The sequence below is a fragment of the Corvus brachyrhynchos genome, unplaced genomic scaffold (genome assembly GCF_000691975.1).
Source record: "Corvus brachyrhynchos isolate BGI_N302 unplaced genomic scaffold, ASM69197v1 scaffold12, whole genome shotgun sequence".
Classification (NCBI taxonomy): domain Eukaryota; kingdom Metazoa; phylum Chordata; class Aves; order Passeriformes; family Corvidae; genus Corvus; species Corvus brachyrhynchos.
Window position 1 is genome coordinate 372,880 of NW_008237885.1, and position 14,058 is coordinate 386,937.

A 14,058-nucleotide genomic window follows, 5' to 3' on the forward strand; every position below is an offset into this window, starting at 1 on the left:
AGGGAAAATTCATACTGCACTTAATTAAAAACTTCTTTGATGCAGATTTCTTTGTAACTGACTACATTCTGCAGTCATAAAAATACCATCAAAGGGTACAATGGTCAAAGAGTTCATTACCTTACCTGTGGGTATGATGTGCACATTTATTACACCTAACTTTTGCACAAAGTATCTTTTTAAACATATGAAGATATTAATTTCTCCAGACACATTGGCAGCCTATGTCCTAGCAACAAACTCCAGGTAACAAACATGATGAGTAACTGCAGTAGCTATTCAAGCTTTCAACTCCTTTTGAATACTCACACACCACAAAAAAATGTGTCTTTATAGTATCAAACACATGCTTTTTGTCCACTGTAAATCAGTCTTTAGATACTTTCAACAGACGCTCTGCAAAAGTAGAAACACAAAAATGTCTAATATGGTATTTAATATTAAAAATCTTACTCCAAGAGCTTTTATTATTACCTCAGAGTGCGCAACACATGGAAACTCAAGTCTCTATGATCTCACCTGCCAGAAGCTTAACCACAAGGGTTGCAAGCTCTATGGTTCTACTGCACCATGCATATCTTTCATGAAGTGCAGAAATCTCAAACACAGGTTATGCAAAAGTGAACCACTGAACACTTTTAAAGCTGTAAGAACTGCAGCTGCAAGCACAAAATGGAGTAACAAGCTCTAGCATTCAATTTTTGAAAAACATACAAAATACCAGTATGAAATGCATATGCATTTTAAAAGTGAACATAAAGCATAGGACTGACAGTTCTGTTGCCTTTCTGATTTAGGACAGAAATCAGCACAACCTGATTCTAGTTTTTACAAATTGAACGGATCCAAAGAATTTAGACTGAACAAATATAGCAATAATTTGTGCACTGCAGGGCATGTTGCAATCATGTTAATAGAGCAATGGGACTAACATATCGGAAACTAATCATTATATGGATAAATTCTAAATTAAACACAAATCACAGCTAAGAAATAAATGTTTGAAATTATAATAGTTGTGCCAAGAACCTTTACACTTTGGTTCAAAAGAGGATTAAATTTAATTTGAAGTGTTACATGAAGAAAGGTTTTCTAAAATAAAATTTTCAGAAAACAATCCCTTGAAACTATATCTAAAATGATCAGTTCATTAGAAGCTACTTACAAACCAGAAGGCAAGCTGTTGATGGTGATGCCAAACATATACTGAGTGATTTCTACAAGGAGAAGATCAAACAAAGCTGAGAGCATCCAAGCGCCCAATAAAAAAGACTGGAAAAAAAAGGTTAATTTGAATCAATTCAACAGTTTGAAAAGAAGGTTTTAATATAGCCCTAAATATAAGAAAAAATAAGAAAACCTCTACACTAGTTCAATTAAGACTAATTGAAGCTTTAACACAATGTAATTCTAGGTCTACTTGTCTAAATACTGAAGAATGAAGTGTAAGATTGTTTCCAAAATTAAATTCCATGGGTCTGATACCTTACAACTGATATAGCTGCAAACAGTAATTAGAATAATCCACTGACTGCAAGATATTATCAATATAAATTTAGATTTATGAAAACCAAATTATCTTTAAAATCCTTTAACATATATATCTATGCAACATGCTAGAAATAAAACTGCAGTATTCATCTAAGAGTACAGGACTAAACTGTACAGAAAAGTTTCTATTAAAAAAAACCCTCAAAACTGGAACTTACTGAAAATTTTCTGCTGCCATATCTTCTTTCAAATATTCTAAAGTTGTAAATGAGCAGACTGCTGCAGAATGTGTCTTTCAAATCAAGACATATTGTTCTTCCACATACAAGTCTCCAAATCTGGAAGGTTAATGATCATCATGTTAAGCCTCTCTTCCTTCAAGGAAACTCTTTACAGAATTTGTGCTCAGAGGGAATGCAATACTGGAGTCAGATAACAGAAACGCAGCATAGTTAAGGAAGGAAATACAGAGAGTAGAATGTTATGGAGAGTTCAAGAAGTCCCTTTAAAACTAAAATATTTTCAAGGCAGATGTCTAACTGTTAAAATAAACAATTGAAATTAACTCAAATGCACTTTCATGTTCTTTTACATTTACAAATAAAAATGTAAATCACAACCCTAGTGAATTTAGAATTATAAAAAATATTTTTGAAGCAACCTCTAGATACAAACTAGTACAGTGTAACTGTTCTAAGAAAGTCTAATCTGACCAGCTTGCTCAGGGCCATGTCAAGGTAAGTCTTGAACACCTCTAAGGATGGAAACTGCTCCTCTGTTCCATCAGTCTCACAGTGAAAACCTTTTTCTTTAAATGGAATTTCTAGTATTTCAATTCATGCCCATTGCCTCTTGTCCTTTCACTGGGCCTGGCTCCGTCTTTTTTGCTCCCTCACATTAGGTATTTACACACACTGGTAAGATCGATCCTAAATCTTCTCTTCTCCAGGCTAAACAACCCCAGCTCTCTCAGCCTCTCCTCATACACCAAATCCTCCAGCCCCTGATCAGCCCGGTGGCCCTCCACTGGACTCTCTGCAACATGTCAAGGTTAATTTTGTACTCAGGAGCCCAGCACAAGGGACAGATGTAGTCTCACTGAGACTGAGTAAAGATGGTCACCATCCAGACCTCCTTGTGAGGCTCTCCCTAATGCAGCCCAGGATGCTGTTGGGCATCTTAGTCACAATGCTGCATTGCTGGTTCATGTTCGACTTAAGCCTTCATGAGGACCCTCAGGGCCTTTTCTGTAAAAGTGATTTCCAGCTGCTCAGCCCACAGCTTGTACTGCTGCATGATGTTATCCCTCTCTGATGCAGGAGTTTGCATTTGCCTTTGCTGAACTAAGGTTCCTATTGACCCTTTTCTCCCCCTCTAAATGGCTGCAGAACTAAAAGGTATAACAACTACAAATCCAAGTTTTACATCACCTGCAGGCTTGCTGAGAGAATGCCATGTCCTGCTGTCCAAGTTATGAATGAATACACTAAACAGTACTGGCCCCAATCCATTTCACTCACCATTCTTACTATCCCATGTCAACATGCCCAATTTTAAATCCTAGCCTGAGTACCACCCCTCCTGAAGTCGAGACTGGCAGGGCTATGACCTTGCAGCTGAGTATTTCCGGACACACACTAACTGAACAGCCCTCACACAGACTATGAAAGGCTTCTAGCCTTACTGCTCTTTGCTTTAGCCAGCTTAAAAAATACATAGATATGATATAATGAAGATCTTTCACACACGGCATCTTCACTGCTCTTGAGGGTTCTCTGTATGGGGAGAACGACCTTTTAGTTTTGGACAGCACGTATTTTGCCTTCCAAATCAAATGTACTCTTCTTCAACTGTTCACTTTAATTCCTGTGCTCTCTACCAGCTTTAAGAAGCGTTAAAATCCAACATCCAAAATGTTTGTTCAGCCCTTGAAAAAATTCTTTCCATTAAACACATCCTTGCAGGTGAAATTATTCTAAACAAATTTTCTTTTAAGAGTTCTCATTTGGATATTAGCACCAGACAGGAGTTAAACAATCTGCTTTCTCTGATCTCAGAGGTACTCAGTGATGTAGTATATAGCTTACTCCAAAGGCTATGGCAGTAAGTGAAACAATCTCATGAAATAAAAAATCCAAACTCACAAATTCTCCAAAGCACCACAATAAAAGTGTTGTAGCTTTTACTGATACTTGCAAGTGTTTATGGTTAAGATACAGTAGAGATGATTTCTTTGAATAAAACACAGCCACTACTGTTTTTCAGCAGATCAAGCATATGGAAAGGGAGGATTTTTCTAAAGACAAATTGCAAAACAAACAAACAAATCCCAAACCCTCACAATTCCCATTTAAAACTTGAATAGTTTCTCAGACTTTTTCATTCCCCTCTCCAGCCACACGACTATAACATTTTTAAAATGCAGACATAATTTATGTATTTTCACTGCACAGCATCAGCAAGACACTTGAAAAATATGAGTAGTGCTCTTGCAGAGTTGTAATTTATTATTACAATAAAGCTCTTGTTCTTGACAAGAAAGATTAGAGAAAGTGCAATAGCACAGAGTATCACTAGTTAGGTCTAATAATCTTTTAAAGCTTATAGGCTACAACCGACATCCTCAAAGACATTAATTTGACTACATACCTTCTGTTTGATGCAATTGTAAAATCTGTGGTGTATGATAAACACAGAGGCATTTGCTGACCCTTCTCTATTGAGCAGTAGTTTGCCACTTCCAAAAATTAAAAACATCCCAAAACAAATACCCACAGAACTTATCTAATCACTTTTAAGTGCATTATTTCAACATTTAAAGCTGATACTACAGGATCGTTAATTAAACTTAAAATAAAACCTTACAAGATACAATACCTAAAAGATAGAGTATCTTAGTTTGAAACAGGAATGAATAAGAAATTAACCAATTCAGCCGATTGCTGAAGAGCATGACAAACTCCCCCATCAACTGAAATTTTCAAATTAGAAGCAGCAGTTCTATTCAACAGGCAAAGTTTAGTTTTCCACAACTAACTACAACAGAAGTTACAGAATGAAAGTTACAGCCTCCATTGTTAAAATAAATCATTTATCATCAGCGTGCCTAATCAAAAGAGCCCTCTTCAGCCTCAAAAGTTAAGCACAATAAGATACTGACAGTCATATCAAAATACTTGAATTATTAAATGGGTTAAATCACACTTCATTCATAGCAAGTTTCCAAATGCCAGTGCCTGAAAGAAAAAAATTACAAAAACCAAGTAAGTTCCCAGACAAGACAAAGAAGTGGAAAGCTATGTTGATTGTTTCAGATCAGTTTTTCTCACATTTTCCAAAAAGTAGCATACTGGGGTGGCATTAAAAAGGGTAAGAACAAGCTGGTCTACAGCAGTTCTTTACCTGTTCTTACAGAACAAAGGGAAAGAACCAGAGGACCAACAGACTGTGGGGGAAAATTGCATAGAAGATCACAGTTTGCAGTCTCTTTTCACACAAAGTGAACAGACTCTTACCTGAAAATCCTCTTTTACAGCTTGTAGGTTATACGCAAAGAACTTCTGATAATGCTGGAAGAGCAGAGTCAATAGAATCGAGATGGCACTTGGGACTAGTAACAAACTCTTTGACAAAGGCGCTTTATCTTAAAGACAAAACAAACAAACCATTTTAGAGAAAAGTCTTTCACATTCAAGAAGTGACATATTTAAACAGGTGACTGGAAGACATAATAGCAGTGACACCATCTTGACTTTTTAGCTCAACAACTTCGCAAGTTTTCAAAAACTTGCATATAGATAGGAAGAACACACTAACCAAATGAAATGTTTAGAGATATTAATGACAGTTAAATATTAACCAGACATTTTGTTTCCAACATTGTTTCATGAAATTGTTTGGCTACAATTAAACCTAAGTTCTCTGCACCTATAGAGGTCAGGTCCTCCTATGCTGCCCTGCTAAGTCTCAATCACATTTCAGGAAATAAAATCAGCATTCTTTTTTCTAGCAAAATATACATGCACATCTAGTTAAAACAAATACTTCTGTTTCCTTTGCATTAGGGATTAAGATTAGCTTTTTCTTAGGGGCTATGAAGCAGGAACCAGCTGAATAAATGTCCTGAATAAATTGACTTTCTTTCCACTACACTTAGATCCACCATTCAAGGGAGATTTACATGATACTCATCTTCCTTCCATTCAATCATTACAATTATTCATAAAGAAATTACTAGAATCAGGATGTTTGTGAAATCAGAACTTCTTTCCTTCTAGGAGCATGACTTTCAGAAAGGACACTCGGAAGAAAGCAAGCAAAGAACAGAGAAATCTGCAATACACATCTTACATTTACTAAAAATTGCCAAGTAGAACATCCAGCAGGAGCGTACCCAGCAACTCACCCTAACCTGTCGGCGCAGTTGATGCAATAAAACACAAACTCTTGCGCAATTCAAGCCAATACAGAGACTCTGAAATATTATTTATTCTATGACTTTTCTCCTTTTCAGACATGCAACCTGAATCACATATACTTCCTTTCCAAACACCTCAGCTATGGCACAGAATCCATTCATTTTCAGCCAACTATTTTTGCAGGGTATTACAAAATCTGTAGCTCTGTTGTCATTCTAAATATAATAAAAGGAGCAATGAGATTACTTTAAAAGTATTAATGGAAGTAAAGAGCAGGAACACAGCAGGAAGAAAACTGCATGAAACAGCATAATAAAATAAACATTTACTACCTGTCCAGATTAAAGTGACTACCATGAATGATTTTTTCAACATCTGCAGCACACTAGAACAGTGAACTGCTGTGGTGGCCGGTGAACACACATTACAAGGGACAGAGAGTTTTCAGTAAGACAAGTCCCTAGTACCACAAGAACCACTTTATGTTAGGGTGACCAAAAAGTCTTCTCCCAGGATGCAGTGTTCTGTTAATTCAGTTTGGATCCCCCGGTTGGCCGTCAGCTCTACCCCCCTCGTCACTCCCCCAGAGCTCCCCATTGGCCCCCGTTCCCTGGTCCCGCCTTTTCCCCGCCCCCGCATAAAACTGTGAGCTGCGGGATCATGTTGGTGTTTGCCTCTGCACCCTTCGCCAGTGTGGCAGCAATAAATGCTCCTGGCGGAACGCACGCAAATGCCCTTCTGGACTCTTTGCTACCGACTGTAACACTGAACGCACCCGTGCGGCTGTGGGGGCACGCGGGACCCCACGGAGCCGGGCAGGGACGGTATTAAACTGCTAGAAAAAACAGATGGTAATAGGCATGAAAGACGAGATTTTAATTATGGCACAATCCCACTGCCATCGAAAATATGGTTCTTGCTACATAGTTTAGGCATGATCCTCATCCAAGTATTAACTGATGACATCAAGAAAGACTTTGATGGGCACTGTTAGCTGTTCACCACCTTGAAGTCTGCAGTCTTCTGATGTTCACCATGTGAAGAAAACATCTTCTTTGTGGACTATAATGAAAACTTACACTTAAAACTCCTAATTCAGTCCACACCCATACTTTTTGAGTTCATTATTTAAACATGCAGTTTCCATTTAAGCAAGTATGGCCTTAAAGAACTATCCTTTTAGAGAAATTAGGCAGTGACTTGGATTGACACAGGTTGATGTTACGCTGCTGAATATAAGCTCTACTTTAATGATTGTATGAGACACCCAGGCAGAAAGTCTGGCTGATTCTTTTTTTTAATCCAAGAAAACTGTCCACCTTTCAATCTAATATCTTTCTTTGGGTTTTTTTTTTGCTCTCCAAAAATAAAGTCTATATTCTTTAGACATCCATTTTTTAAATTATTCATTCTTCTGATTCAGTTGGGCTTTTCAAAACAATCTGAAGCCATCAGAGTACTGTAGAACACTGGGGGAAAAAAGAAGCTGGAGCTTCTTGAAAGCTACTATGCAGACAATGTGCACACACGTTCATTTGAAACCTCAAGCAATACTCCCTCAGTTAACTTAGTTAAATTAACATTTCTTAATGTGAAAAGGTCAATTTTATAATCAGGATACAGATTTTTGATTTGAAAGTACAGCCTAATTCAGCAGAATTGTAGTAGTCACAACAGTAAACATTTCTGAAACAAAGTCTGATAAAATTGTTATTTTACTATCGAATGCATTTACTTTATTTCATTAATTTTAAGAAATTTTCTTAAGAACTCATTAATCCTATAATACTTTTTACATAAGGGTCACATTACCACAAAAAACCATGACAATAAAATCTCCAGATATCCCACTCTGTGTTTTTCTATACAGGTTTAAATGTAGATTTTACTGCATTTTTTATTATTAGATCATTTTTACATTACAGGTAATATACACTTTAAATACTTTATCCTATCAAGTTAATTCCTAATCTGAATGCATTCAAAAATAACCAACAGAACCTTATCTGTGTTCTCCAAAAGTGTGAACACACATTTTTATTAAGACCTGCTTTTAGCCTAGACACTTTAAACCTTGATATAGAGGAAAAGTACTTATTACTAGACATGTGATCAAGTGAAAAACCACAGAAGCAACTAACCCATGAATCTGACAGTCACCCACAGGGAACATCACGTGAGTAACGGAAACTTCCACTCTCCAGCTTCTCATAATGTCATCATAGTTGAGAAATTTATTCTTGTCCGCTGAACTTGAAAAATATAATAATGCATCCTCTGAAAATCTTTTTCCAAGTGTTTCACTGCACAGTGTAGCAGTTTGCTTTATCCCTCAACAGGATATAGATCCTTCTCAAGGACTGCTGCGAGGCTGCAGGGAAGGAGCAACCTTCCCTCTGTTGTGGAATGTCTCAACCATGTCAGACCAAAAATGACTAACAATCCCAGATTTCGCACAATCGGGCATTCTGACATTCAAGTCAAGTTCCTTACTTACAACGCAAAGGTAAAATTTAGAAAGCAAAGTTCTAATCCAATGAATGTGCAACCATGTGTGAGATGGAAACATGTACCACCAACCTACCAGTCTGCTGGCAGCACCAATGCAAATGTGCACAAGAAGGAGAAAACGCAGTGTTTTTATACCACACAGAAAGAAGAATAAAAGGATAAACATTAATTTTGACCCTGAAAGTTAAAATATATCAAATACTGTCTTCAAAGGTCTTGAAATAAATTTGCAATCCCAAACTACTCCTTGAGTGGCATTTCTTTCAAACAACAGGCAGTACTGGTGCTGCAACACATCTACTGAGCATCCACCTCAGTACACAGAGAAATTTCTTTAATAATGAGCAGAATATGCCCATGCTATGATGAAGAGCAAGGAATTAACTTCCACTACAGACCTTTGCTTCTTCCTGGTGCAATGGAAAAGTTTCCCCCCAAAACTGCCCTCATAATCTCATGGACAAGTGTCCCAACCTTCATGCTACCAACTGTGCAATGTGAAGCTGATCCTAAAATGCCATAAATGAGAAAACCACTTCTAAGTCTGAACATTCCACCCCTGCACTTATTACAAAGCCCACAGATCCTCTTCTTCCACAACTTACTATTCTTCTGGCCGCCAGTACCACTTTTAAAGCACAGAGAATGAAGGATACAAGCGTCCATCTGTGACAAACAGAGGGGGAGGTTTATGGCACAACTGCTTGAATTGCAGCTTCAGAAGCCACTGCTGCGCTAATGACAAGAATGAGAAAGCTACAGCAACAGCTACAGTTTTCAAAAGGATTTCCTGTCTCTGCCTGTTCACTACTCACAGGTGAAGAGACAGCAGATGGGCATGCCAAAACAGGCAGCCAGACCAAGCTACTGTTGCAGAAGAGCTCTTGTGGGAAGACTTCACCCCTGGACTGCTATTCCAGGCTCCAGACTCAAGTGTTGACTTGGGAGAAGCTCTCATTGCCAGTTGATGTGATGAGCCAGCTGATGAGCAGTGGCTGCAAAAGCTCAAGTTAGCTCAGGGCAATTTCTGTGGGGATCCCCACTGAGCTTACACCACAGCTGCAGACAAAATATGCTGTGTAACAGCTCTTTTATTCCACTATCATCCGCAACCTTCCCAAACCCAGCTGCTATAAGGCAGGCACATCACTTTCAAACACAGTTAACTGCTGGGGGCTACTACAATGGCACGAAATACCCACAAACCATTTTTTAAATGTTGATACACAAGATCTGTGAATCTTTTAGATCATAACTGACACACATCTGAATGCACAGTACTTCCCAAATGCACTTACGGAATCTGCATTTTGGGTGGTTGTTTTTCCTGCATTAAACCATCATGCAGATATTAATCTATTGTATTCCAAGACCTGTCCAAGATGCTGCAGCAGGCTCACCAATCAGCAGTAATGTTTGATTGCAAGTGAAAACAGTAAGAGTATCACTGCAGGAACAGTTTTTCACCAAATGCTTCTAAATTTAGTATTAAGTAAGTCAATAAAGTAACCTGTGATCATGCTTTAAATCTATTTTTTAAAGGCACAGGTAAGACTGTAATCAAACCACTTACCTACACATTTACTGTTTAGAAAACTGCTAGATATAGCCTAGGTCACAAACTATTAAAAAAAAAAAAAAAAAAAAGGAGATACAAAAAGAAAAAAAAAAAAAAGCCTTTGTTTCTAAAAGCAACACTTGAAATAGAAACTGAATCAGGTTGAAAGTAACAAAAATATTCACCCCACTGAGCAGAATTTTCTTCCTTCCAACCAGACCCATGTTACCACACTACTTTTAGTATACACTGTCAGAAATACGAGGTATGGCTACACTGCAAGACCATGTGGAGATCCCCACACAAGCTTGAAACGAAATGAGCTAGTTCTGCAGAAGCAGAATAGCCACAGTTTTGTGGCCTTCAATGCTATGCTGGTCCCAGGACTCAAGCTAACCAGGCTGCACTGTGGAATGCTGATGTACAAGCTAATTTGCTTTCCCATATAGTACTGTACTGCATAATATTGTTATGCACAGAAGCCTTATGTATTCAATACATGCTTCATTTTTCCTTCAGTCATACCACAAAGCATCAATTTACATAGATTTATTATTTTCCTCTGCACAACAAAATTCAGTCCTGCCAGTTATGCAAGCAGAGGAGCACAGAGATCCCTTCTTGCCTTGAGGACTTTTAACAAATTGCTAGCACTGCACTACAAGGTTCACAGAGAGGTAAAAGCCTAAGCTGCATGAGCGAGTTCAAAGGATTCTACTCCCTACTACTACAAGAAGTAGCTTGTGTGCAGAAGTCAAAGATTTTCCAGATGTAACAAGTGTATATGCTTTAAAACATGGACTCAAATTTTTCCTTAATAAAGACTAACTCTTAACAGGCTTTCCTACTTCACTCCTGTGCAGTACATAAACAGCAATGAAGAGTATTGGGAGGGGATATTACAATGTATGCAGAAAGGTTTGGTGTTGGTCTAACTGGTTTAAAGCGTTGGTAAGGCCTTTGTGTCTTACAATGGAAAGCCTTCCTGTGTACCATACTTCACTCCTGGGATGCAGCCTCTTGGCAAACTAAGCAGCACTACAGTAAAGCAAACAGCCAGGCCATTCACACACTCATGTGAGCCTTTGCAGAACTGCTGAAGTGTTTCAGCAGCATTGTCCATGGGACTGAAGCTGCCAGCAGACTGCAACACAAGCAACCAGCCTGGGTCTGGCACCACAGCCCACCTCTCAAGCACCCCTAAAGCCAGGTGCTGGCAGGATGCCCCCTGAACACACTGCAATGCTCCTTGACAAGTCAGCTCAACTCGGTTAGTGTTCTGATAAGCTATTGCATGTGTTTGTGATGGGTCTCCTACTAGTACCCAGAGTCCCCAGCTCTTTTTTCCAGAGCACACCAGCTCCTCCAGTATTCCAGATAACAGAAACAGTTTCCACAGCAAGGGCAAACTGTCTATGTCCTTTTAAAAGGTGGTGTTCTTTGTTTCCTGGCTTCCCTATCTCATAGTTGTACCATGTACCAGGTATGTTTATTTTTATTTACATCTCCTCATCCAAGCATTGTAGATGTTAATCAGTCTGTCGGAGATGGCACAGCAGGCTGCAGGAGCCTTCAGTGTGACCTGGCACGATCATTCTTATTGCTGCTGAATCAGGTGTCCACTTATTTTATCCAGGGTCACTGATACAGGTCCCATTATCCACCGACACTGCCTTCTGCTAGAGGTTACTGCTCCCAAGCCCAGGGGCAGAACACACACGTATAGTTCCCTGGTGCCACATCAGACACTGATTCACTAACTACCTGAACCATCAGATTCTGTGCAGCAGCGATGGAATCCCACACACCTGCTGCTACTGCAGCAACTTCTGCTACACAGAAACGAAAGTCTGAGGGCACAGGGACACCTTAAACTGCTACAGCTGTGCCCTAGGTGAGCATATGTCACTGCCACCTAAATCCACGCCTCTACTGGAGTTTGTCAGTGTACCTGTACCAGCCAAGTCTTATTGTAAAAATCCATTTTAGGTCAGCTGGTGAGTTCAGTAAGAACGGATGTTGTATCCGTTTTTGAGAAGAAAAAAAAGTACATTTGGTATGAAGCTGTGTCAGGGAAGGTTTAGGTTAGAAAGGTTCTTTACCCAGAGAGTGATCAGGCACTGGAACAGGCTCCCCAGGGAAGTGGTCACAGCACCAGCCTGCCAGACTTCAAGAAGCATTTGGACAATGTTCTCAGGAACATTGTGTGATTCTTGGGCTGTCCTGTACAGGGCCAGAATTTGGACTTGATAATCCTTTTGGGTCTTTTCCAGATCAGGATATTCTATGATTCCATGATACTCTTTTTGCAGATTGACATACTGTCTAGGCTTTTTCCCTACCACAAATATGTTTCTTATGACAAACATTTCCCACTCATCCTTCTGATGGACCTATCCTGGAAAAACTTGTAAATACTGACTGTCACTTTCCACCCATTCAGTCAAACAAGGATACTTTTCCCCCTACATTCTTTCTCATAGAATTATACCCAGATACGTGCCATTGAAAAGTCCCTCTACAATATCTATTGGGGAGTATGGGGAGGGATAAAAAATCAGGAGCTGTGAATCAAGGTACAGTATTATCAGCTCCATCTGAAGAAACACTCTTCCCTTCTTTGGATTCCTCATACAAAATGCAGCTACAACACTCCTTAAATGCCAGAATTATTCCCCCCTAGTCAGAGGGTGCTATCACCCAAACTTGGATTTCACAGAAACATAGAATCAACTAAGCTGGAAAAGACTTCTGAGATCATCAAGTCCAACCTGTGACCAAACACCATCTTGTCAACTAGACCATGGCTCTGAGTGCCACATCCAGTCTTTTCTTAAACACCTCCAGGGATGGTGATTCCACCACCTTCCTGGGCAGCCCACTCCAATATCTAATCACCCTTTCTGTGAAGAAATTCCTCCCAATGTCCAACCTGAACCTCCCCTGGTGCAGCTTGAGGCCAATTCCTCTCGTCTTGTCCTGTCGCTGGTTACCTGGGAGAGGAGGCTGACCCCGACTTTGCTTCCTTTCAGGTACTTGTAAGGACTGATCAGATCACTCCTCAACCTCCTTTTCTCCAGGCTAAACAACCCCAGCTCCCTCAGCCGCTCCTCACAGGACATGCATTTAGATGTTTCATCAGCTCCACTGCCCTTCCCTGGACATGCTATAGCACCCCAATGTCCTTCCTAAATTGAGGGTCACAGAACTGGACACAGTGCCCGAGGTGTGGCCTCATCAGTGCTGAGTACAGGGGGACAATCACTGCCCTGGTCCTGCTGGCCACACTATTGTTGATACAGGCCAGGATGCCACTGGCCTTCTTGGCCACCTGGGCTCACTGTTGACTCATGTTCAGCTGGCTGCCAACCAGCACCACGTCGTTTGCCTCCGGGCAGTTTTCCAGCCACTCTTCTCCAGATCTGTAGTGCTGCCTGGGGCAGTTGTGACCCAAGTGCAGCACCCGGCACCTGCCCTTTTGAATCTCATACTGTTGGGTCTTGGACCGTTGATCCAGCCTGTTCAGTACCTCTGCAGAGCCTTCCTGCCGTCCAGCAGACGGACACTCCCACCCATCTTGTATGGAGCACGCAATTAGTCAGCAAAGCTTTGACTTATCATTTGTCCTCGCCTGCTCTTAGGACTGTAGCGCCCAAGTCCACACCGCAGCCAGGTCAGTTCCCCACTGCTGCTTCCAGACGCTGCAGATTCTGTGTCCTGTAAACAAGCTCAGAGCCAACCCTCGATACCTGTGAAGTCAGTTCAGGTAGCACCAGGACATGAAATTATTTACATGTGCTGCGTGTAAAAAAAAATAAAGCTAAACAGAGCTGGAAGCACGTTAGTCCTTACGTTTGCCTTATCAATAAACTGGTTATAAAAAATAAGTTTGAATTCACATTAAGAAAAGAGGGGTTTTGCTCTTTCTGATACGTATCTTGGCATGGAGGTCTATATCGATGTATGCAGATACATACATACATACATACATACACACAGAGACACACACGAACATACAGACACATACACATAGGCAGACACATACACGCAGACACATACACAGACACACCAGCAGCTCCT

General features: G+C 40.0%; 1 protein-coding gene across 2 annotated transcripts in view; it reads right to left on the reverse strand.

The window, feature by feature from the left end:
• Positions 1-14,058, reverse strand: part of UBAC2 (UBA domain containing 2) — a 101,347-nt gene that overhangs the window by 73,881 nt on the left and 13,408 nt on the right. The window contains exons 1-4 of one of the 2 annotated variants that reach the window (XM_017732604.1): positions 8,051-8,069; positions 5,007-5,134; positions 1,710-1,829; positions 1,166-1,272 (exon numbers count right to left, since the gene is read on the reverse strand). In XM_017732604.1, the coding sequence (XP_017588093.1) occupies positions 1,166-1,272; positions 1,710-1,829; positions 5,007-5,134; positions 8,051-8,054 (359 nt within the window). In that variant the 5' untranslated portion in view covers positions 8,055-8,069. Of the gene's footprint in view, positions 1-1,165; positions 1,273-1,709; positions 1,830-5,006; positions 5,135-8,050; positions 8,070-14,058 lie in introns of those variants that run through there. The other variant, XM_008632414.2, reaches the window with a different exon arrangement.